Source organism: Diceros bicornis, chromosome 34 (assembly GCF_020826845.1).
Source record: "Diceros bicornis minor isolate mBicDic1 chromosome 34, mDicBic1.mat.cur, whole genome shotgun sequence".
Taxonomy (NCBI): domain Eukaryota; kingdom Metazoa; phylum Chordata; class Mammalia; order Perissodactyla; family Rhinocerotidae; genus Diceros; species Diceros bicornis.
In genome coordinates, this window is record NC_080773.1 from 8,927,712 (window position 1) to 8,950,582 (window position 22,871).

General features: G+C 53.3%; 2 protein-coding genes across 5 annotated transcripts; both read right to left on the bottom strand.

Annotated features, from left to right (window-relative positions):
- Positions 1-359: 359 nt before the first annotated feature.
- Positions 360-8,978, bottom strand: RBM42 (RNA binding motif protein 42). 2 transcript variants are annotated; one of them, XM_058530877.1, is made up of 10 exons: positions 8,758-8,978; positions 8,383-8,518; positions 7,007-7,091; positions 6,830-6,904; positions 4,826-4,891; positions 4,572-4,747; positions 3,688-4,020; positions 2,925-3,042; positions 699-893; positions 360-607 (listed from the first exon to the last, which is right to left on the bottom strand). In XM_058530877.1, exons 1-10 carry the CDS (start codon positions 8,883-8,885, stop codon positions 495-497), a joined length of 1,425 nt encoding a protein of 474 aa, XP_058386860.1. In that variant the 5' UTR covers positions 8,886-8,978; the 3' UTR covers positions 360-494. The 2 variants fall into 2 exon arrangements, with proteins under 2 accessions (XP_058386860.1, XP_058386861.1); XM_058530878.1 differs by lacking the exon at positions 4,826-4,891 and having other exon boundaries at positions 4,572-4,726; positions 8,758-8,977.
- Positions 8,979-12,689: 3,711 nt separating this feature from the next.
- On the bottom strand, positions 12,690-22,632 carry HAUS5 (HAUS augmin like complex subunit 5). 3 transcript variants are annotated; one of them, XM_058530846.1, is made up of 19 exons: positions 22,503-22,632; positions 21,721-21,783; positions 21,597-21,629; positions 21,439-21,463; positions 20,726-20,831; positions 20,487-20,646; positions 19,802-19,871; positions 19,625-19,707; positions 19,059-19,116; positions 18,781-18,905; positions 18,512-18,575; positions 18,271-18,401; positions 17,890-18,052; positions 17,591-17,671; positions 17,346-17,491; positions 16,981-17,092; positions 16,771-16,903; positions 14,628-14,760; positions 12,690-14,470 (listed from the first exon to the last, which is right to left on the bottom strand). In XM_058530846.1, exons 1-19 carry the CDS (start codon positions 22,598-22,600, stop codon positions 14,353-14,355), a joined length of 1,902 nt encoding a protein of 633 aa, XP_058386829.1. In that variant the 5' UTR covers positions 22,601-22,632; the 3' UTR covers positions 12,690-14,352. The 3 variants fall into 3 exon arrangements, with proteins under 3 accessions (XP_058386829.1, XP_058386828.1, XP_058386831.1); XM_058530845.1 differs by having other exon boundaries at positions 19,802-19,904; XM_058530848.1 differs by lacking the exon at positions 12,690-14,470 and adding an exon at positions 15,601-15,678 and having other exon boundaries at positions 14,680-14,760; positions 19,802-19,904.
- Positions 22,633-22,871: the final 239 nt, after the last annotated feature.

The following is a 22,871-nucleotide window of genomic DNA, read 5'->3' on the forward strand; positions in this document are numbered from 1 at the left end:
TCCAGGCTCTCGGGGAGAGTCTGCTGAATGGATGAAAGCCTAGAAGGCTGTGAGCCCCAGAAGGGCAGGGCCCAGAAGACTCCCTACCCTGACGCTGAGAACAAGGCTGGAGTCAGAAGACCAAGGGGCTGAGCTTTGGCTTGGCTTCGGCCCTGCCATAAGCCTCTACTTCCTCCTCTGTGGAATGGGCTGCAGTGTGCACTTAAGAGGTTTCAGGAAGACATAATGGACACACAGTAGCAACTGAAAATGCCCATCTGCATGTTTGTCCGGGTAAACTCTTGAGGTTCCCCACTATTCCCGGGTGGGGCATGCCAAGCCCTGCTCCCCCAAAGAGTGCTTCCAAGCCCAGCCGGGGATGGAAATGAACGTAAATTTATTGAAACTGGTTTTGGGGAGGGTGGGTGGGTGGATATTTAAGGGTTTTCCAAAGAGAACTGTGGTGGGAGGAGCCAGCGCCCGGCCGGGTGGGAGCGGGTGCCTGGCCACAGACCCTATCTCAGGCCCAGTTTCTTCTTCTCCTTCTGTTTCTTGCGCACCACATCCAGGTTCCGATCCTTCCACATGCTCTTGCGCAGCTTGATGGGGCGTGAGCCCACATACTTCCCTGTGGGAATGGAGGGTTCAAATCAGGCTTGGGGTCAGGCTCAGGCCAGATGCCCGCCACACCCACTGTTCCTAGGGGAGGCCTCACCCACCATTCATCTCACGCATGGCGCGCACATAGTCGCTGGGATCCTTAAAGCTGACGAAGCCGTAGCCCTTGGTCTTGCCCGTGCGCTTATCGCGGATCACCTTAGCCTTAAGGAAGGATGGGAAGCGGCTGAAGGCGCGTGCCAAGATGTCATCGTTCACCTCATTGCCCAGATCCCCACAGAAGATCCGGAAGTCATCTGGGGTAGGGGAGAGAGGAGGTCAGAGGATGCAGAAGCCTGGCCTAGTGTCTGCTTTATTTAAATGACCCCTTCTCTGGAGGCATCCCCCAAGCCTTCCTCTCTCTGTATCCCCAGCAGTCTCTGCCTGGGGCCCTCTTAGGAATAACAGCCAACGCCTGTATGATATTTACCCCACGCTGGGCTCTCTGCTAAGCACTCATGAGGTTTTAACACATCTGGCACTCCCAACGACCTTTTTATACCAAGGCACAGAGAGACCAAGTCACCTGCTCAAAGCCACTCAACCAGGATGCGGCAGAGCTGAGACAAGAACTCAGGCATCTGGCTCCAGAGTCCTCACTTTTAACTCACTGCACTGCCCTCCCCACCCCAGGGCTGTCTCACCCATTCCCGCGATGAAGCCCCTAACTCTGTCCCAGCCCTGGCCTCTCCTCTGAGCCCCTGGCATCCCTTGCTCTCCTGGACACCTCCCCATGGACATCCCCTGGGCCTCTGACACCCACCGGCTCCCATAATGGCACCACAGACTTCCTCTTTCCTCAGCTCTGCTTCCTCTGCAAAGCCCATTCTAATTGCCCCTTGAGTCCCTGAAACCTGATCACACTGCCTGACTCTTCTCCAAGGCTGACCTCAGCTGCCATCCCCGGGCATATCCCTTGGGCTGGGCCTGAGCCTTGACTGAACATGCTCAAGGCCAGAGAATCCGTTCCCCCACGAGGCACATACTATTATTATCCCCTTGCTGGAGATGAGGAAAATGAGGCTTGAAGGGCTAAGTGACTTGCCCAAGGTCATAGAACTAGGGGCTACAGCCTGCTTTGGCCATGTGTGGGCTGACGCTGCCATGGCCCTGGCCTGGGGAGGGTGGGCAGTGCCAGGAGAAGAGGGTGGGCAGTGCCAGGAGAAGTCAAGGACTGGGAGGGGAGGTCTGTCCACTTCCTCGACTACCACTGTGGCTGTCCCCAGCTTCTGTGGTGATTAAGGACACTCTGAGAACAGGTTAGGCCACCCAGGAGGAAATAATCTGACAAACTCAGAGGGTGGAACCGTCTATAAAACAACTAGTCTGGACACTTCAAAAAACTATATTAAACAAGATAAAGCAGTGGGAGGGATTCCATTCTCATTAAAAGATAATCTCGTGATATAAAACTGCATGCATCCTGGCTCGGGGGAAGAAACAGCTATAATAGATAGCTTGGGGACAACTGAGAAAACTTGACTATAAACAGGGTATTAGATACCACAGAGCTATTGTTAATTTTTTTAGATGTGTTCATGGTATTACAATGTGAAAGAGAATATCACTTTTCTTAGGAAATGAATACTAAGGTATTTAGGAGTGAAGTGATAATAACTTCACTTACAACTTGCTTCAAATGAATGAGCAAAACCCAAAAAACCAGACATACGCCTAGAGGGATAAAGTGAATAGAGCAAAAGGGTGATTGCTGGATCGAGATGCTAGATATAAGGCTATTCACTGTGCAATTCAGTGTGTAAGTTTTCATAAAAAGCTGGGAGGGGGCTGGCCTCGTGGCGTAGTGGTTAAGTTTGCGTGCTCCACTTCGGTGGCTTGGGGTTCGCAGGTTTGGATCCTGGGTGTGGACCTACACACGGCTCATCAAGCCATGCTGTGGCAGTGTCCCACATGCAAAATAGAGGAAGGCTGGCAGAGATACTAGTTCAGGGACAATCTTCTTCAAGCAAAAAGAGGAAGATTGGCAACAGATGTTAGCCTAGGGCCAACCTTCCTCACCAAAAAAGGAAAAAAAAAAAAAAAGAATGCTCTTTCACCTTCAGCAAGCCAGGCCCCTCTTGAATAAAACAGGCCAGAAGGTTCCAGGTGCCAACCACCTCCACCAAGTTTCCTTCAGTGGCTGGGGGAGGCCCTGCCCCTCAGAGCCCTAGTCTAGCCCTCCATGAGGTGGGCTGACAACAGTGCCTGCCCTACAGAAAGGTGTGGAGTCACCTAGGTCACCTTCGCTTGGCTGAGCCGTACATGACCCCGCACTTCAGCCCCCTCACCTGCGTCCCACTCCAGCAGGCTGGGGTCCTCCCAGCTGCTCCCAGCTGCTGTGCGAATGCAGCGTTTCAATTTCTCTGGCTTTCCTTTCTTCTTGTCCTCACCCAGGGGCTCTGGGACCTGCAGAGGAAAGGGAGGGGTGCAAAGGGCCGGGTGTTGGAGTCTTCTGGACCCACCTGCCCCCTTCAGGCTCTCCCACCTTCCTTTGCCCCCAGCCCTCCTGCCTCCATAGTGAAATGACTGGATGTGCTGCTTCTTCTTCTTTTTTTTTTTTTTGTGAGGAGAATTAGCCCTGAGCTAACATCTGTGCTAATCCTCCTCTTTTTGCTGAGGAAGACCGGCTCTGAGCTAACATCTATTGCCAATCCTCCTCCTTTTTCTTTTTTTTTTCTCCCCCAAAGCCCCAGTAGATAGTTGTGTGTCATAGTTGCACATCCTTCTAGTTGCTGTATGTGGGACGTGGCCTCAGCATGGCCGGAGAAGCGGTGCGTTGGTGCGCACCCGGGATCCGAACCCGGGCCGCCAGTAGCGGAGTGCGTGCACTTAACCGCTAAGCAACGGGGCTGGCCCTGGATGTGCTTCTGTGCGTGGTATATGTGTGTCTGCCTCCCTCTCCCCTACGTCCTCCCAGCCCCTCCAATTTCCTAGGTCCCTCCTACTTACATGGATAGAAGACCACACGTGTTTGTGTGTGTGGAAGCCCATGGGCTCCTGTCTGCCCAACTAGCCCTTTCTGTCCCCCCACTGCTTATGCGCCCTGCTTACCTCGAGAGCCATGAGGCCAGGGGGTGGCTCAGGGCGCGGGGGCCGGGGCCGTGGACGCAGGGACAGGAGCTCAGGAATGCGCAGTGGGGGCAGTAGGCCTCGCACAACTTCCAGCGGGAGGGGTAAGGGCTCAGGCTCGGGCAAAGGCATGGCCAGGGCCAGTGGCAGGCTGGGCCCAATGACTGCAGGGCCAGCTGGGGCACCTCCTGCCCCCACAGCCACCGCCGCACTAGCCTCTTCCAGCCCGGCTGCCGCCGCCACCACTGCCTCTTCCTTCTCTTTCAGGCCCAACCCCAGGCCTAGGCCCAGCTCTCGCGGTGTTGCGGGCTCTTCCTGTGGGCAAGGGGAGGGCATGAGGGGGGCCAGATCACAGGCTCAGGCCTTACTCCCATCCCCATCCTGCACAACAAAGCAAGGGCCTGGGGGCCAGAGAGCAGGCAAGAGACACCTAGACAGAGAAAGGAGGCTCTAGTTAGAGACAGACACAGGGACAGAAAAGGCAGAGAGACAGACAGACACATACACAGAGGGACAGAGAAAGACAGCCAGAGAGACAGGCAGACACATACACACCGAGACAGACACAGGGACAGAAAGAAAGCCATCAAGACAGAAAAACAGAGAACAGTCAAAGGAAAAATAGAGATAGATAGAAATCCACTCACAGCTTTGTTTCTGTCTATACTTTCCTCCCAGAAAGAAAGAAAAACAGAAAGATTCGGCCACAGAAAGCAGTAGGGAAAGACAGAGACAAAATCAGAGAGTGAGAGGGCAGAGATACAAAAAGCCAAGGGAAAGGCCGACTTGGACACAGGCCATCAGGCCAGGATGGAGGGTCTCCCGCCCACCACACCTCTGACCATCAGCTCCCAGTCCACACTCACCAGGGGAGGCCTCAGAGCAGCCATGGAGCCCAGGGGAGGACCTGGGGCCCGAGCCATTGGTGGCAGCATCATAGGTGGTCCAGGGGGCCCAGGCAGAGGGGGGCCCACAAGGGCCTGGTGAGGGGGCCGCAGGGCCATAGGGCGGGGACCACCTGCTGCAGAAGAAAGAGCAGAATCTGTCAGGGTGTTAGTAGGGGAGTCGGAGGGCTTATAGGGGAGTTATGTGGCAGTGATGATGACCCTGGCCCCCTCACCTGCTCTCTGCAGCACATGGGGGACGAAGGTCGGACGCAGGATAGGGGCCCTCTGAGGGGCCACAGCTGTGGGAGAGAGAGATGGGGGGGGTGTCATGGGGGACTGGGGCACTTGGGGCAAGATGTGTGTGTGTGGGTACTCTCAGCATCCAAGAAATCCTGGAGAAGAGTCTGGGGAGCCTTCTGGGAGATGCAGAGATCTCTTCATCTGTTCATTCAGCAAAAATTTACCACTGAGGATCTCCTCTGGGCCTAGCCTGGTCCTGGGCAAGGCTAGCAACACACCAAAAGACCAAGGATCTCAGGGAGCTCCCAGTACAGAATAGGAGGGAATAGGTCCATCACCAGAGAGTGACAGTCCAGAGTGATCAAGGCCAGGATGGAGGAACGTCCAGGTAGAATGACTGGGGCTAGGAAGGGGAAGCCCCGGGAGTGCTGGGAGCCCAGAGGAGCTCTCTGACCGAGCCAAGATGACTAGAGAAGGCTACCTGGAGAGAGGACCCATGAGCTGAGACCCAAAGGATCATGAAGAATTGGTCAGGCAAAGGGTGAGTGGAAATCTTACTGGCAAGAACATTTACAAACAAAACTTTTTCCCTTCTCAGTTTAGGATAATTGTAATAGAGGAAGCAGGGAGATGGAGAGCATCATAAGAGGACGGTGGAGAGGCTGGCAGGCATCTAAGCACTGCATTGGATAAGAGGACGGTGGAGAGGCTGGCAGGCATCTAAGCACTGCATTGGTGGCTGAACCCTGGGTGTCCTCCTGAGGGCACCAGGAGCCCCAGCAGGGTCGGAAGCTGGGCAGGGTGACTAGGTAAGATTTGCATTTTGATGAAAACCACACTAAGAGTAAGAGATGTTAAGATTTCTCAGACAGATAAAAAAGTGTAACAGGATTTAAGTAACACAATTAACAAGTGTGATCTAATACAGATTATACCAGAACTTTAGAGACCGTATATCCGTTTCATACACATAAGGAAGTAATGTCCCAAAAACTGTGTGTGTAAAGGTCAATTTCAACAATGAAAAGTAAAATGACCTGTGGAGAGGATAGATTTTAGTTAGTTTGGTTGTGGTTTGGTTGCTAGATCTTGGAAGATTAAAGTTGGTGATAGTCAGCAGGGGAGAGAAGGGCCCTCAACAAGAGCACTGCTGGCACACCCCAGCAACGTTTAGGGTGCGTGGGGATCTCTCTCTCTGCAAGGGGCCAGGAGAGGCACGGTCCTGACTGCCAGGTGAGGAGCTGGGCGCTTGCTCAATGGTTTGTTCATCCCATCAACAGAGAGCAAGTAATGCTTACTATGGGGCAGGCACCAAGACTTCAGCCCCTCATGGAACTTATGTTTTAAAGGAAGCAAAGGGGCCAGCCCTGTGGCTTAGCGGTTAAGTGTGCGCCCTCCCCTACTGGTGGCCCGGGTTCGGACCCCGGGCGCGCACCGGCGCAGCGCTTCTCTGGCCATGCTGAGGCTGCGTCCCACATACAGCAACTAGAAGGATGTGCAACTATGACGTGCAACTATCTGCTGGGGCTTTGGCAACTATCTGCTGGGTCTTTGGCGGGAAAAAAAAAGGAGGAGGATTGGCAATAGATGTTAGCTCAGAGACGGTCTTCCTCAGCAAAAAGAGGATTAGTATGGATGTTAGCTCAGGGCTGATCTTCCTCACAAAAAAAAAAAAAATAAAGGAAACAAAGGATGATAACCACAACAAATACGTAAACTGTATAGCTTGTTATAAGGTATTAAGTGCTATGGAGAAACATGGCAAAGGGTAGGGACTAGGAGGGACAGGAAGGAGGTTGGTTTGCAATGACCAGGTTAAGCCTCACTAAAGCCAAACTGATGAAGTACATGATCAGGTTTGTGCTTTAGGAAGATGACAATATCAGGGTGGGGATGAAATAAAGAGGGTGAGTTACAGCAATGATCTAGGCAAGAGGCTGAAGTAGTCGAAACAAGAGTGCTTGGTTAGATGTGAAGTTCCCTCGCCCCAGACCTACCTGCTCGCCGCAGGAACATGGCTTCTCGAGCCTCTGGACTGTCCAGGTGACTCCGATCACCAGGGCCAAAGCCAACTGTTGGGAGGGGAGAGATGAGGACGGTGGGAGGAGTCCGGGCATCCCTTTTCACCACCCGCCTCATCCCCTGGCTCCCTCACCCCACCACTCCTTACTTACCTGGGCCCACAAAAGGAGGACCACCCACCATGGGAGGAACCACAGTGGCTGCAGCTGCTGCCCGGGCCTCCAGAGTCTGTTGGACCTGTTGGGGAGGAGGCTGGGTGAGGGGCCTGACTCAGTGTCCCCACGCTGCCCTGGCTGACTCACCCTCGGAGGGCACAGGTTTTCATTCTTTGCACTCTGTGTGGAGCTGGCTAGCTGTCAACCTTTAGGTCTTAGCTAAAATGCCACTTTTCAGGGACGCTTTTGGGATCACCCTAGCTAAAGCTGTCCTTAGTCCCTCCCAGTAGAAACTTCTCTCATCATCCTGCTTTATCTCTCCAAAGCACTTAGCAGTACCTGAAATTATGTCCAGCCTGTCCTCTCCACCTCCCATGCCACCACTCTAGATCTTTTGCCTAGATTATGGTAGCCTCTTCCTCAGTCTCCTTGATCCTGCTCTTGCCCCCAGAGTCTGCTCTCCAAACACAGCCAGAGCGACTCTATTAACATCTGAGTTGGACCATATCACCCCTCTACTCAGAATCCTTCAACAGTTTCCCATCTCAGAGTAAAAACCAAGGTCCTTATGGTGGTCCACAAGGCCCTACGAGATCTGGTCTCTATCACCTCTCTGTCCTCACCTCCTCCCACTCTCCCCCTTGCTCACTCCACTCCAGCCATGCTGTTCTCCCTGCTGTTCCTTCCACATGTGAGGGATGCACCTGCCTCATGGGCCTTGCACTGGCAGTTCTCTCTCCTGGGAATGCGCTTCCCCCAGATATCTCCATGGTTCCATCATGTCCTTTATATCTTTGCTTAAATATCACCTCCTCAGAAAGGCTTCCCTGATGGCGCTGATAAACCTCTGCTCTTCTTGCTTTACTTTGACCTGTGTCTCCCTAGTAAAACGTAAACTCCAGAAAGGTAGTGATTGTTTTCTTCTGTTTTGTTCTTTGCTATACGCCTAATACCTAGAAGAGTGCCTGGTGCATAGAAGGCAATAATTATTTGTCGACAGAATGAACAAGTTTCATTTACTTGTTTTCTTAAGTAGTTTCTCTCCACTAATGATATACAGCTAGCTATTGAGCACTTGAACGTGACTAATGAGACTGAGTAACTATTTAACTTAAATGTAACTTTTAAATAGACACAGAACATTTCCATCATTGCAGAAAGTTCTACGGGACAACATGCTCCAGAATACAAGCACCAACAGGGCAGAAATATGGTCTGTCTTAGTCATTACTGTATTTTCGGTGCGTGGCACATAAAATATTTGTCACGCTAATTAATCAACAAGCCAACATGTCAACAGCTCTCCGTGTACAAACACTTCCCGTGTTCGAAGCCTTGTGCTCTCTGACTTACATGCCTTAGCTCGGCCGTACCTGCTGGTATGTGTTGGTCGCGATAATCGGGCGGATCACAGGAGCTGCTGGGACCTGCATCGCTTCTACCGTGGGGACCGTGGGCACCGCAGTCGGGATTCCGGTTACCGGAGCCCCCAGAACTTCCTGCTCAAACCTGGGGGAGCAGGACAGACACCACAGCTCAGGACCCTGCACCAATTCTGGAACGCTGGGTACATCGCGATGCGCCTGCAGCCCCGCCAACCTCTCCTTCTCACTCCCGCCCCCACAGTCCGGAAGGACCCATTTCCCCATGACAGAGCCAGATGTCGGGCCTATCGCGGCCTGGAAGCTCCAGGGCTCGGCGGCTCTGGCTCCGGGACGGCTTTTATCGCGCCTTGTCGCGGGCCTTACAGGGCCATCTCCGCCTCCATTTCCTTCAAGCGTTCCTCGCCGCTCTTGCCCGGGATGCCGGCGCCAGGGCCCGGGACCACAGGTCCTCCCGCACCCGGGAGCCCCGGGGCTGGCCCCGCCCCGGCCATCGCTGCTGCCGTCGCTGTCGCCGCTACTACCGCCTCGGCTCAGCCTCCTCCGCCGGTTCCGCTGTCTACTCTCTGCCTTCGTCAAGGTGGACGCCCGCGGATGACGTAGCGGCGAAAGCGAGGGCGCCGGAGCACTACATCATACGCCAACGGGGGGAGGGCCTTTGGAGAGCGGGCCAATGAGAATCCAGAGAGCCCCCCGCAGAGAAGAATATAGGCCAATCAGAGTGCTGGAAAAACGAGCCAATGGAAGAACCTGGGGCTATGAGAGTGCGTCTAAGCAAGGCGGCCACGCCTTCAAGGAGGAACCTAGGCTAATAAGAGTGCCGTACAGGCTATTGGCCCGGTCTCTAAAGGGGAACCCGGACGTTTGAGAGCTCAGGAAGGTTCGGAGGCCACTGCCGTGCTACCGCGAGGCCCGTTCGGGGAGTTTTAAAACACACAGAAGTGCTCATCAGCTCAGAGCTGGGCGAGGCGGGAGACAGTTGGGGGCCGTGCGCTCCACTCTGGGGCAGACAGACAGCTACCAGACAGTAACTCCCAGAAAGATCGGGGACATGATGTGGGAAGCTCAGAGGCGGCGCATTATCCAGGCTTCCTGGAGGAGGTGACAACTCAAAACTTGCTGGATGAAAATAGGGGGAGAGACTCGGGGTAGGAGGAATAGTTCATGCAAAGGCCGAGAGACAGTAGTCAAATGCGTCAGCTCAGAAGGTCACGTGTGTCGGTTTGGTCTCTGCGCTCTTTCTTGGGACATAGCTGACCCCTCCTTTGTTTTGTAGTCCTCAAAATGTTTTATTATGAGTATTTAAAAAAATACAATAGTGGAGAGAATAATATAACGAACCTCCATGTACCTCTCAACAATTACTAATGTTCTACCCTTCTTGTTTCATCTATACTTATTTTTATTTTTTTGCTGGAGTATAGTAAAGCAAATTCCGGACATCTATCAATTCACCCATAAATGCTTCATGATGTCTCTCTAACAGATAAGGACTATTTAAAAGCAAAAACAGCATTTTTACATCCAAGAAAATTAATTTCTTAGTATCATCTAACACTCAGGCTGTGTTCAATTTTCCCTGCTTCAAAATGTCTTTATAGGGCTGGCCCCCGTGGCTTAGTGGTTAAGTCTGCGCGCTCCGCTACTGGTGGCCGGGGTTCAGATCCCGGGCACGCACCGACGCACTGCTTCTCCAGCCATGCTGAGGCTGTGTCCCACATACAGCAACTAGAAGGATGTGCAACTATGACTACAGCTATCTACTGGGGCTTTGGGGGAAAATAAATAAAATTATTAAAAAAAAATGTCTTTATACAATAGTACTGGTATTGTAAAATCAGGATCCAAATAAGGTCCACACATTGCATTTGGTTGGTTGGTCGGTTTTTATTTTTCCTGTTAAAGCTTAATTTTATTGGGTGACTTGGTTTCTTGAGGTCCCAGTCTGAATCAGCATGAATGAATGCTTGTTAAATACTGGCTTTTGTTTGCTTCTGTGCTAGAGATGTGATAAGAGAATAGGAAGCCTTTTTTTTCCCAACATTATTATTAGCTAGAGACCATACATTATTCAGATTTCCTTAGTGTTTACCTATTCTCTCTTTTCTGTCTGAGCACTCCATCCAGGATACCACATTACATTTAGTTGTCATGTTTCCTTAGGCTACTCTTGCTTGTGACAATTTCTCACACTTTCCTTGTTTTTCATGAATTTGACAGTTTTGAGGAGTACTGGTCAGGTATTTTGTAGACTGTTCCTCATTCGGGATCTGTCTGATGTTTTTCTCATCATTAGACTGGGGGTTATGGATATTTTGGGGAGAAGACTATAGAGGTAAAGTGCAATTCTCATCATATCATATCAAGGGTACATACTATCAACATGACTTACCACTGTTGATGTTAACTTTGATCTCCTGGCTAAGGTAGCATTTGTCAGGTTTCTCCACTATAAAGTTACTTTTGTTTTACTCCTTTTTCATGCTCTTTGGAAGGAAGTCATTATGCACAGCCCACACTTAAGGGGTGAGGAGTTAAGCTCCACCTTCTTGAGAGTGGAGTATCTACATAAATTATTTGGAATTCTTCTGCACAGGGGATTTACCTATTCTCACCCCTTTATTTAATTATTAAGTCATTTATATGAGTATAGATTCATGGATATCTTATACTTAGGGTTATAATCCAATACTACTTTAGTTATTTTGTTCCTCAAATTGTTCCAGCTTTAAAATCTTAAGTCTTTTTTAATCTATAAATTTCCCTTCCCCTATCTTTTTCTTCCTTTCTCCCTCCCTCCCTCCCTCTTTCCTTCCTTTCTTTCTCCTCCCTGCCCCCTTTTTTGCCTTCTATTTGTTGAAGAAACTGGATCAATTGTCCTATAGGATGTCTCACATTTTGGATTTAGTTACATTGTTTCACTTGTTCCTCATTGGCCCCTCCCCCTTTCTTATATATTGTAGTGACAGCTAGAAGCTGGATTCAATTTACGTTTAATTTGGTGAAAGGAGACTTTGTAGGTAGTGCTGTTGTAACATATCCCATTGTATCCTATTATATCCCATCAGGAGCACCTGATGTCTAGTTGTCCTCCTTTGGCAATGCCAAAATTGATCAGCCTTGTCATCCTGTTCCATCCATTGGAAGAAGGCCAATCAACCTTTCCATGAATAGTTTTAGCAGCCCTTGATCATGATCTGTATCCATTACTTCATTAATGTATGGAAAATAGTAGTTTTCAAATTTTATCATTCTCTCTGCAATTATTAGTGATTCTTTTGTAAATAACTTCCTCCTCATCAGGAATTTGGTTACTTGTTTACGTACAAGACAGAGAACATGCTTGATTCTTTCCCTATTTTGTGAAAAAAAACTTTTCAAAATAGTGAATTGGTTCCTAGCACCCTTCAAAGGTGACCAATGAGGTATGTTTGTATAAGTATCAATATAAATGTACATTTTCAAACATATTTATGTGCTTCAAATCATTGCTGTCATTCTTATTGCTGCTCAAAATGTCCCATATTTAGCCAGTGGCAGTCTCTTCACATTGACTCCTGAGTCCTTTGACTCAATCCCAGTAGTCTTGGGGGACTTCCTAGCTTTCTGGCACAAGATGCCCCATGCTCATTTTGCACATGTCCTGCCCTAGATCTGGAATCAGCTATTGTCCCAAGGATCCCTGATTCCTTCTAGTCAGAAGTAGTATTTAGAGACCACAATCTGGGCATTGGGGTTACTCATTGTTACTGGGTTGTCATTCTATCTAGACCTTTTCTGTGGACTTAGCTAGGCAAATATATATATATATTTTTTTTGGTGAGGAAGATTGGCCCTGAGCTAGCATCTGTTGTCAATCCTCCTCTTTTTGCTTGAGGAAGATTGTCTCTGAGGTAATATCTGTGCCCATTTTCCTCTACTTTATATATGGGATGCCACCACAGCATAGCTTGATGAGCAGCGCGTTAAGTCCATGCCTGGGATCTGAGCACGCAAACCTAACCACTATGCCACCAGGCCAGCCCCGGGGAATATATATTTTTTAGAAAGACAAAAACCCATAAGTTCATTCTGATATTTCTCATTCAAATGAAAGATTATAGGGTGTTTCCTTCTTTGATTTTGTATCTGTATCTCTTTTCATTTACATTAAAAATATTGGTCTCCAGTAACACGAGCTAAACCACTTATTTGCTTTAGTCTAATATATAATTTCAAAATATATAATGTAAGCTCTCAATTTTAAACTATATATTTTTATCAAAATAAAATACCAATATTATTACAAACAAGACTGCTGCATGCAGTTTAAGATTTTATTGCAGTTCTTTTTCTCTTAGGATATATGTGCCACTAGAGGCATCGAATGAAAGGATTGTGTGTTAATATCATCTGAAAAAATTCTTATCTGAAACAATTGTGCCACCAACTTCATATAGAGTTAGGTTCATTTGTTTCAGCTTGTTTTGAATTTTTAGGGATTTCTTTCTTTTTCTCATTTTTTTAAATTATGAAAAATAGATGTTTCCACAGTCAAAAGTATGAAACCATGTACATTCAGAGATGTCTGGCTTCCATCCGTGCCCCTTCTACCTTATTCTCTCTCATCCTGAACTCTCTGAAAGTAAGCTGCAGATATCACCCTTAATATTTCAACACACACCCTCCAAGAACATTTTCCCACCTAACCACAATGCCATTCTCCCACCAAAGAAATTTAACAAAGATACAGTAATATCCCCCAATATACAAATTTCCCCAGTTGTCCCAATAATGTACTTTCAAACACTTTTTAAAAAATCCACGATTCAATCAAGACCCTGCATGGCATTTGGTTGTCTCTTGTAATCTAAAACAGTCCCCACCCTCCCGGCATTCACCTTCTGAAGAACACGGTCTAGTTGTTTTTTGTACAAGGTCCCACAACTTGTATTTCACCCAGCATGTCTTTGGGATAGAGTCCTAAAAGTGGGATTGTTTGGGCAAAGAGGAAATGCACATGCAGCTTGGCTGGAGATGGTCCCGGGGTGTTGTTCCATATTGCATGCCCACTGATGTAACAGAGTGCTCTCTTCCCATAGCCTTGCCAACAGTGAGCTGCCAAAATTCTGGGTGTCCTTTTTCCCAGTCTGATAGATGGGAAATGTATCCAAGTGTGGTTTTAATTTGCTTTTCTCTTATTATGATTGAGTATGAGCACATTTTCTGAGAATTTCCCATTCATATATTTTGCCCATTTTTCTATGGACTGGAATTTTTCTTTTCTACTTTGATACTACGTAATTTCCAAATGGCTGAGATTGAAATGTAAAAAAAGAAACTATAAAAACTAGAAGACAATCTCATCTCTCAAACCCTTCTGCCTGGCTACACTGCCTCCCTCACATCGGCACATTTGAACTCAAGGCCTTTGCACGTGCTGCAGCTGCCACCTGCAAGCCTTCCTCAGATACCTGTGCGCTCCCTCTCACTACCTTTAGAGTGTGGCCTTGGCTATGTAGCCCTATTTTTAACATCGCACCTCCTACAGCCTGCTTTATTTTCTGCATAGCAGTTATCTTCTAGCATACTACATACTCTGCTTACTTGTCTCGTCAGTGGTCTGTTTCTCTGTCCTAGAACGTCGACTCCCTGAAGGCTGGGGCTTTTGTCCATTTTGTTCGGTGCTGTTTCCTCAGTGTTTGCAGCAGGTGCTCAATTACTTTTTCTGAGGGTGAAAGTGATGGGGGGAGTTTCAGGGGTGCCTGGGATGGGGTCCAGAGAACCCCATCCTCTTGGCTTTGGTGGGATGAAAGGACAGGGGCAAGGTAGCTGAGAGGAAGAGCAGAGCAGCCTGTGAGGGGGCCGGCAGGTCTCGGCAGACACATCCAGGTGATGCTTTCTTCCGAAGGTCTTCTTGGGGGAGGGGAGGTGTTGGCGTGAGCAAACGGGAAGCCCTCAACTCCTGTCTGAGTCTGTTCCTTATTTGCACAGCTGCCGCAGGCTGCCTTGGGCCTGGACCCAGCGAAGCTGCCACTGGGGCAGGGACAGGCCCTGGCAGAGCTCCCCAGAGAGGGCGGCTTGGCCCGGCTGCTCCCACCTGCAGAAGGGGATGGTGTTAGAGGGAAGGCCTGGACCTGAAGCCCCTCCGTGGCCTCCCCGCAACACCATGGCCTGCTTGTCCCCAGCCCCCCAGCCTGGGCTCCGCTTGTTCCAGCCGGCTCAGTCCCCACCTCCCCCATCACGTCCCCTCTCACCAGTCCCCCACAACCCCCTGTAGCTTGGGGATTCGCTCCAGCGCTTGCTGCAGCAGGTTCTCCAGCCGCTTCAGGGCCTGCCCCAGGTCCTCCTTCTGCTCCTTTTCCTGGGATGCCCGGATCTGCAGCAGCTCTACGGGTCAGAAACCAGGGAGAAAGCACTGAGTCCTCTGGCTCCCTGGTGCCTCGCAGCCAGTGGTCCCCAAGTCTCCAGGCACCCAGTCCTGACCTCAGCATCTCCCAAACCTCTCCCTCCTCCAGGTCCTGCCTCAGGGGCAAGCCCACCACTCCCCAGGCCTCATTCTGGATGCCCTTCTCCCTCCCCTTGACAGCCCATCAATCTCCACGGCCATCCCTCAGCTTCCTCTCCTCTCCCCGTCCCTACTTGCCCCCCAGCCTCCCTCCTAAGCTCTAGGCCTCAGCCTCTCTCTTTGGTCCATCCTCCACAGCCAGAGTGATCTTCCTGAACTTCTACCTGATCCCTTCCCTCTCCTGCTTGAACCCTCCAAGGCTCCCCAGTGCCAAGACAAAGTCCACGCTCCTGAGCCTAGAACTTGAGGGTTTGTATCTTGTGGCCTCTGCTCGCTACTCCTGGGCAAACCCTCCCCTGTCTCCCAGGGCCCACCCCAGACACCACCTTTCCTCCTGGAAGTCCTTCCTAGTAGTCCTCAACCCCAGGACCTCCCCCTCCGACTGCTGCAGCCCTTCACTCCAGTGGTGTTTCCCCCTGGGGCCTGTGATGGGGCCTAGTCCCTCTCCACAGACCCAGAACAAGCCCAGCTCAGAGCAAGTGCAGCTCAGCAGTGTGGTCGGGTCCTTTGGGCCTGAATCCTGACTCCATCCCTTCCTTGCCTTGTGACCCGAGGCATGACACTTGCTCTTTCTTCAGCCACTCCTGCGGTCAGGTGGAATGATCTGAGCCACAGGCTAGAGGGGCAGGGGCAGACTGGGGTACTCTGGAGATAGGACCCACAGGGCTTGCTGACAGGTTGAAGGTCGGGGGGTTAGAGGACTAGGAGGAACCAAGGGTGACTCCTGGGTGGTTCAGCACCTGCATGAGGAGGGTGGGGTCATTTTCTGAGGGCAGGAAACTAGGAGGAAGAAAAAAATTGCTTTTTGGAGCAGAGGGAACTAAGTTCTGCTACAGACAGGTTAAGTCCAAGATGCCCATGAGGTGGGACGACAGACGACACTGTGCTGTGTCTCGGGCTGCTCCCGCTGTCCTGGCACACTGCTTCCGGCCCATATGGAGAGGTGACGGCAGGGAGCCCTAAACGCAAAGGCCTAAATATGGTTTCTTGCTACTTGGCTGATGGCACCCCGATTCATTTCTCATCAGGTCACCTCTTCCATCTGTTTATCCCATGATTCTTTGCTGGTTGCTTCCACCATTGGGAAAGCCGTGGGGCTGGACAGCTCTCGCCTCTCTCCCCACTGAGCTCTCGGGGCCAGCACCCGGCAGGTGCCCAGTGGGTGCTTGCCGAGTGAATCCAGGCAGGAATGACTTTTCTGAGTTTCAGTCTCCTCTCCGTAAACTGAGGTCTTAACAATCCCTCTCCTCGTGGTGAGGACTGGAAGAGACTGCACGTGTGCGTCACTATCACGCCAGCGACCTGAGGCTCACAGCGTGCTGGGCGTTGCTCAGTGCCCCATTTGGGTCACCTGACTGAGTCTCCCCAGCAACTCTGTAAGGGACCATGATTATGCTTACCCCTGAGGCACAGGGAGATCGACAGCAAGGAAGAGGGAGGGCTGAGAAGAGAATCCAGGTACTTCAACGCCACAGCCAGCTTTAACCACTCAAGTAGACTACTGGACAGTGACTAACGAGTACTTGGCAATTCGATGGGCAGTGTCGCCTTGCAGTTAGGAGCACAGACCCCGGTCAGGCTGCCTGGATTCAACTCCTAGCTCTGCCAACTGGGCAGCTACGAAGCCCTCTGGGTCTCGTTCCCTCCTGTGTAAGATGGGCGGAACGAGAGCACTAACCCCATAGGACTGCCTCCAGAGGAAACTAGTGCCCATGCTTAAAGCCCTCAGCACGCAGGGGGCACTGTGTAAGCAACAGGTGTCTGATTTCTTCTGGAGGCTGCTGGTCCTGGGAATGGGCAGGGATGCTGCATAGGGAGCAGGGCAGGCCTACCCTGGGTGGATGGTCCCAGTGGCAGGCTGGTCTTCATGTGGAGCAGATCCCAGCACCGGAGACTCCGCTGGTCCTCCAAGAAGAGAAGGTCCTGGCGAAGAGAGGCAGCCTTTGGGAGGAGCAGCTCCGGAGCCTGGAGGAAGGGGCAAGGATGGTCACCTCGGGTTGGCGTAGGGGTGGGAAGGCAGGTCCTAGGGGACTCGCACTCACCTTCCCTGCAGGCAGCCCCAGTGTGTGGCTCAGCACTGTGAGGCTGGAGCTCCTTGGGGACGCAGGATGCATCTGGTGGATGGATGGCAGCACCGTGGGCAGGGGCTGCGACCTGGCAGGAAAGTCCAGGTTAGGGGGGCACTGAGAGGAAGGCTTGGGTTCCAGAGGCTCTAAGGGCTCAGAGGTGGGCTCAGGAGGCGTGGGAACTTGGAGGTGGGTCTGGGGACTAGGATTCCAGAGCGGGGCCGAGGACCTGAGGGTGAGGTCTGGCAGCCTGGGAACACTGGGGGCCTGAGATTATTTTTTTGGAGTGTGCCCAGGGAGTAGTCATCCAGGGGAGGAGTATGCGGGTAGCCCAGTCTCACCCCCCGGGACTGTGCCGCAGCAGGGTGCCCAGCAGAAGGTGGGGCAGATGCCGGGCTTCCTCCTCCAGACAGCGAAGCAGCTCCTGGCTCTGTGGTGCCACCGCCTCAGATGTGGGAACCATTTTTCGCTGAACCAGAGCCAGCACCTGTGGGGAAGGAGAGGAGGGGGAGGGGCAGCCTGAGGCCACGCAGCCCCATCCCTCGGAAACCTCCCTACCCACACCTTGCCCCAACTCCAGTCTCACCTCCCCAGGGCTCCGGCACAGGCGCGTCTTGCTGGCTGAGTTGCCCTTGATGAGCAGGCGGACCTGTTCCTGCGTCTCCTCCTGGACAACCAGGAGGCCAGTGAGACGGGCAGCTTTTCTTTCCCACCTCCCAGCCTCTGGCCCTGCTCACCCCTTTGCACGGGTCCTGCTTCCTCTTGGGAGTCTCACCCTGGGCTCCTCCCCGCCCCCAGGAAGCCCAGTCCTGGATCTTAAGGTCCCGGGCCTCACTCTGGTCCCCCAGCAGGCCCTGCCACTTTTCCCGCAGTCCTGCCTCTCACCACCAGCTGGCGCCACTGCAGGATCCGTTGCTGTTTGGCCTGGAGCTCCTGCAGCAGAAGCTGCCTCCGCCCGGCTGCCTCCTCCAGCTCCTGGGTCTCCGCGCGCAGGGCCTTGAGCTCTGCGCACAGGCCACTGCTCCGGAGCCCCAGCACCAGTGCCTGCCTGCGGCACAAGCAGAAGAGAGTAAAGGAGAGGAGGGTGACCAAGACTCACAGTGGAGAAGATCAGATCTGCAAGGAGGCACAGGAGCCGCAAACATAGGGAGACAAACAGGGAGAGCAGGAGGCAGAGATGGGAGCCACAGGAGCAAAAAAGGTCCACTATCCCGAGACCCTGGGAGAGAGATGGCCTGGAGGCCTCTGCTCAGGGAGACCCCTCACCTCTCGCTGGATCCTGGGGTACATTTCTCCACCTCCTCCATCAGGCCCCGGAGGCGCTGTGTCAGGGTCTGACGCTCCCTCAGAAGGGGGCCCCGCTCGGCGACCAGCATACCCACAGACCGCCAGCCCTCCTGGAGCAAGGCACAACGTCAGGGTGGGTGTGGTCCCTGGGGGTGAGGGGACTGAGTGGGTCTTGGGGTGGGAAGGGGATGGAGTCCAGAGAAGGGTGCCTGGGAGTCACCTGGATGAGATGCACCATGGATGGCAGGGCTTGGCCGGAGTCTGACTGGTCTGGTGCCTGAGACCTGGGGGTTAGGGGCGAAGCAGCTGAGGGAGGAGCCCTGTCCCCTTGCCTGGGCCCTTGGGGGTAGCCAATGTCAGTCCAACTGCCGGACTAGTCACTGGGTTTCAGTCGCACCCCTGTCAGCAGGCCACCGTGCCTGGTCCTGACTTGTCTCAGCTCACCCAGCCACCTGCTCTGCTCTGACTGTGGGAGCATCCACTCCTCACCTGGTTATCTCTGTATCTTGGAGCCCATCTGAACTGCACAGGGCCCGGATCTCTGCCTCTCGCTCTGCAGCCAGGTGCTCCAAGGCAGCCAGGACGTGGCCCGGAGGGTGGCGTGTCAGCAGTGTCTGGCGGGGGAGGAGTGGAGTCAGGGAAGGGTGGAAGCAGGGCTGCGAGCTGGGACCCCATGGAGATGGGGGAGGGATCAAGAGTTAGGTCCTGGCACCCTGAGGTTTGATCAAGGGGCGGAGGGTGTGACCTTTCCTGAGAGCCCCCCTCACCTCCACTGAGCTGAGCCACTGCTGGTAGGAAGTTCCAAAGTGGTCATCTCGAGGGGTTCTGTGGGGTTGGAGGGGACAGAGAATATTACAAGACACATCAATTCTCCCTCTAATGATCACCACCACCCTATAAGGTAGGGGCTGCCACTGTCCCCATTTAAGGATGAGGAAACCAAGTCTGTCTATGCCTGCTACACTTGCATTCCCCACTTACATCAACCGGCTGGCCTTGGCCCTCTCACACGTGCTGTGTACCTGGACACCCTCGCAACCTCCTACCCTCCTCACCAGAGAGCCCATCCTCCCCGCTTCCTTAGCTGGGTAGGGCATCTGAGAGGTACCCAGAGCCTCTCAGGCTTCCCTACCCTCCGACAGCCCTAACCACCTGGGTTGTCACTGTCTGTGATGGGTCTGGACTCCCTCTCTTCCTAGCCTGGGCGCCCTGTCAGGGCAGAGCCTGGGGCTGACATAGCCCAGAGGCTCAGTGTCTGAGGAATTAATAGACAAGTAACTCTCCCCAGAGCCCCGGTTCTTTGCAGGGTCTCTGGGGGCTGGGGGACACTCACAGGATGCTGCCTCCCTTGGCCTGAGGAGTCAGGAGGTTCTGCAGGAACTGGGTCCGGAGAGTGCAGGCTGTTCGGACATCACTCTGGGAAGAAGAGGATGATGGAGCGTGAGGGAGACCCAGGGGTCCACTTGACCCCAGATTCCCCACTCCTTCCCTCATGGCCCAGGGCTCTTACCAGGACCACAGGCTCTAGGCCCAGGGCTGCTGATGTCAAGGGTCCAAAGGTTATATTCATTTTGGCCTTCCTGGAGAGAGGAGTGCAGTTGGGGCTGGGGTCCCTGGGAGGAGGGAGTTGGGAGAGCTGTGTCCCCTCCTGCTGCCAGCAAAGCTAGTCACAGGGATCACCAAGCCTGGATCTCAGGGGCCACCTCCAAAATTAGGCCATTGTCATCTCCTGGCTGGACGACTGCATTAGCCTCCTCACTGCTCTCTCTGCTCTCGCCCTCTGCAGTCTTTTCTCCACTCAGTAGTCAATGATCCTGTTAGAACCTCAGACTGACCATGTCAGTGTTCTGCTCAAAACCCTCGAAAACAACGTGCTATGTTCCCATCACATTCAGAATAATAACGATGGATATTAGGAACTCTTCTAAGCACTTTGCAGGATTCACCTCAATTAACATACCCACCTCGATACTTTCCCCCACACTGGCATTCTATATAGTCTGCACCATTCTAGGCACTGGATACAGGTGGCTGAGATGACAAAATTTCCTGGCCTCACGGACTTTAAATCCTAAGGAGTGCAGCTCAGAATTCTGGAGCCCAAGAAGGGGTCAAGGCAGAGCCCCGGGGTCTCCGAGGAGAACGTCTGTCCTCCAAGCCTGGTGCCAGCTGGTCCCTGGGCACCTGAGGCCCACCTCTCTGTGTCCTGCAAGCGCCTGAGCTGATTCTGCAGCCGCTGTACGGGATCCTGGAGCCCACGCTGCTGTCTTCGCATGGCCCTGGCTTGCGCCCGGAGGAGGAGAGCACGGCGCTGGGTGTCTTGCATGCTCTGCAGGGCCTGCTCCATGGCTATGTCTGTGGGAGAAACGGGTTGGCCATCAGCATTTCCCCTACCCCCGTTCTGCTGCCCATCTGCCCAGCCCCCATGGGTCACCCTGAGCCTCGGTCTCTCGCTCTGTCAGCTCCAGGCTCTGGTCTAACTCCAGGATTTCTGCCCGCAGGCGGGCAACAGCAGCTTCCAGCTCCAGCTTCCGACGGGCCTGGTGGGATCAGACTCAGGGTCAGATGTGTGGCCTGGCTGGGGCTCAGCCTGGCCTGACTGCTCTTTGTGCAGAACCGGTCTCCTCACCTGCCCAGGTGGGTGGCAGGAGTTTTTCCTAAGCAGTTTCTGTGTCTGAACCTCTAGGCCCAGAAAGCTCTAGGGTGCTATCCTGGCCTCCTCCATCCTCCTGGGACTGCCTTCACCTACCCTCCCTTCCTGTCTCTGCGCTGATGGCACTCCGTCTCTGTCCCAGTCCTCAGCTCCCCACCGAGTCCCACATCTTGGAGTCCTGAGGTCTCCTGGAAGCATCCTCCTAGATATCACCTGGGCCCCTTGCATATACTGGGTCCCACACTGGCCTCAGTACCTCTCTAAAACCAGTCCCTCCTCCCATCTCCCCTCACCAGCTTTGATGCCTCATGTCCATGTCCCCCCAACCCCCAGCTCATGCCTGTCTCCCCCTGGACTGTAAGCCCCGTGAGTGCAGGGATCAGGGCCTGTGACACAGTGTCCCCAGCATCACCCAGCACAAGGCTGGGCCTAGAGCAGAAGGTCTACACATCCTTTTTTTGGATGAAAAAAATCGTGTAGCACATGCTTCTCACCTCTGGACTGTCCTGGTGGCCATACCTGAGGAAATGAGGCCAGAGTTAGGGGCAGACAGGGAATTCCAGAGGGAGATGGGAGGTGTGACGCTGTGGGTGGGGACATGGTTAGATGGGACCAGGGAAGAGAGGAAGGGATAGCTTTGAGGACCAGTTACCAGAGGAGGTTTCCCCGGATCTTCTTCACACTCCTACAGTGGAGAGGTAGGATGAAGAGGAGTTACTGGGGCCTTGCCTGTGTCCCCTCCCCTGCCACAGCCTCCCTCATGCAGCCAGGCTCACCTCTGGCTGTGCACATGCCGCAAGACGTAGGCCCAGATGTCGGCCCCCTGGCCCAGACACAGCCTGTGGGGACAGCGTGTAAGGGTGTGTACATCACACAGCGGGGAGGATCATCATTCCCAGGGTGGTGGTGGTGAGGAAGTCTTTACTAGGGAATTCTCACTTCTGGGGGGAGGGAGGGCCCATACTTTTTGGGGTAGGATATTCCTTTCTGGGGACTTCTCAGTCCGAGAGGGTGGGTTTCTCACTGGGTGTGGGGGTATTCTCATTCCCTGGTGGGGTGCTCCCTTTCTCCTGGGAGAGGGTTATCTCCAGTTACTTCCAGAGGTGGGGGTGGGAGTGTACTGCCAGGAAGTGCTCTCTTGTTACCAGATGCGGGTTACCACTGCTATGGATTCAGGCTCCAATGGGATGGTCTTGGCTGGGCTGGAGTGGGGGGTCGGTGGTGAGGTGCTGCAGGGACAGCCTTACCCTGGAGATCCTATTTCCACACGAGAAGGGGGCTCCATTAACTCATGGAGGATCCTCCCTGGTGCCAGGGACCTCACTCTGGGCGGCCTCGCAGGTGGGGGTGGCAGTGTGGAGGTCACCGCCAGGGCGTCCTAACTCAAACCCGGGATCCTCTTCCTGGATGTACTACTCCGGGGTGGGGGGCGCCCTCTGGGGTTATTCTCACCGCGGCGCAGTGGGAGGGGGATGGGCCCGTCTCCAGTGAAGATGGGGTTCTCTCTCCCGGAGACTCTACCTCCAGGGCGGGCAGTCCTCGCTTCCAGGACCCTCACCTGCGCAGCGTCGCCTCCGAGGCCCGGGCCCCCACGGGCGCCTCCATCTCTTCGGCCGCCCAGCAACCCAATTCCCGCGCTTCCTGCGCTAACTCCATGACAGCGCCGCGGCCGCCGCCTCCCGCGCCCTCTTCAAGCGTGGCGCCTGCCTATGACGCCACGAGGGCGCCGACAGTGACGTCGTCGGTTGCCAGGCAGACGGGCGCCTCTTGGTTTGCCGGGTCTCGGAGCTGTCCTGCTGTCTCGCTCCTCCAGGGTGGATCCCATTGAGCGAAGATGAAAGGGGAGTGGAGAAACGGTGGGCCCCGCTTGCTTTCCGCGTCCTCACACTCACACCAGCTGTTCCCTCAGAGGCAAAAGGTCCCCAAT

Coding starts and splice junctions, on each gene's coding strand:
- RBM42 (XM_058530877.1), bottom strand. CDS start 8,885: ATGGCCGGGGCGGGGCCAGCCCCGGGGCTCCCGGGTGCGGGAGGACCT. Junction 7,092..8,382: donor CGACCAACACATACCAGCAG/GTACGGCCGAGC, acceptor CCTCCCCAACAG/GTCCAACAGACTCTGGAGGC. Junction 894..2,924: donor CCTGCTGGAGTGGGACGCAG/GTGAGGGGGCTG, acceptor CCCCTACCCCAG/ATGACTTCCGGATCTTCTGT.
- HAUS5 (XM_058530845.1), bottom strand. CDS start 22,600: ATGGAGTTAGCGCAGGAAGCGCGGGAATTGGGTTGCTGGGCGGCCGAA. Junction 20,647..20,725: donor GCGAGAGACCGAGGCTCAGG/GTGACCCATGGG, acceptor TTTCTCCCACAG/ACATAGCCATGGAGCAGGCC. Junction 14,761..16,770: donor ACTGGGACCATCCACCCAGG/GTAGGCCTGCCC, acceptor TCTGACCCGTAG/AGCTGCTGCAGATCCGGGCA.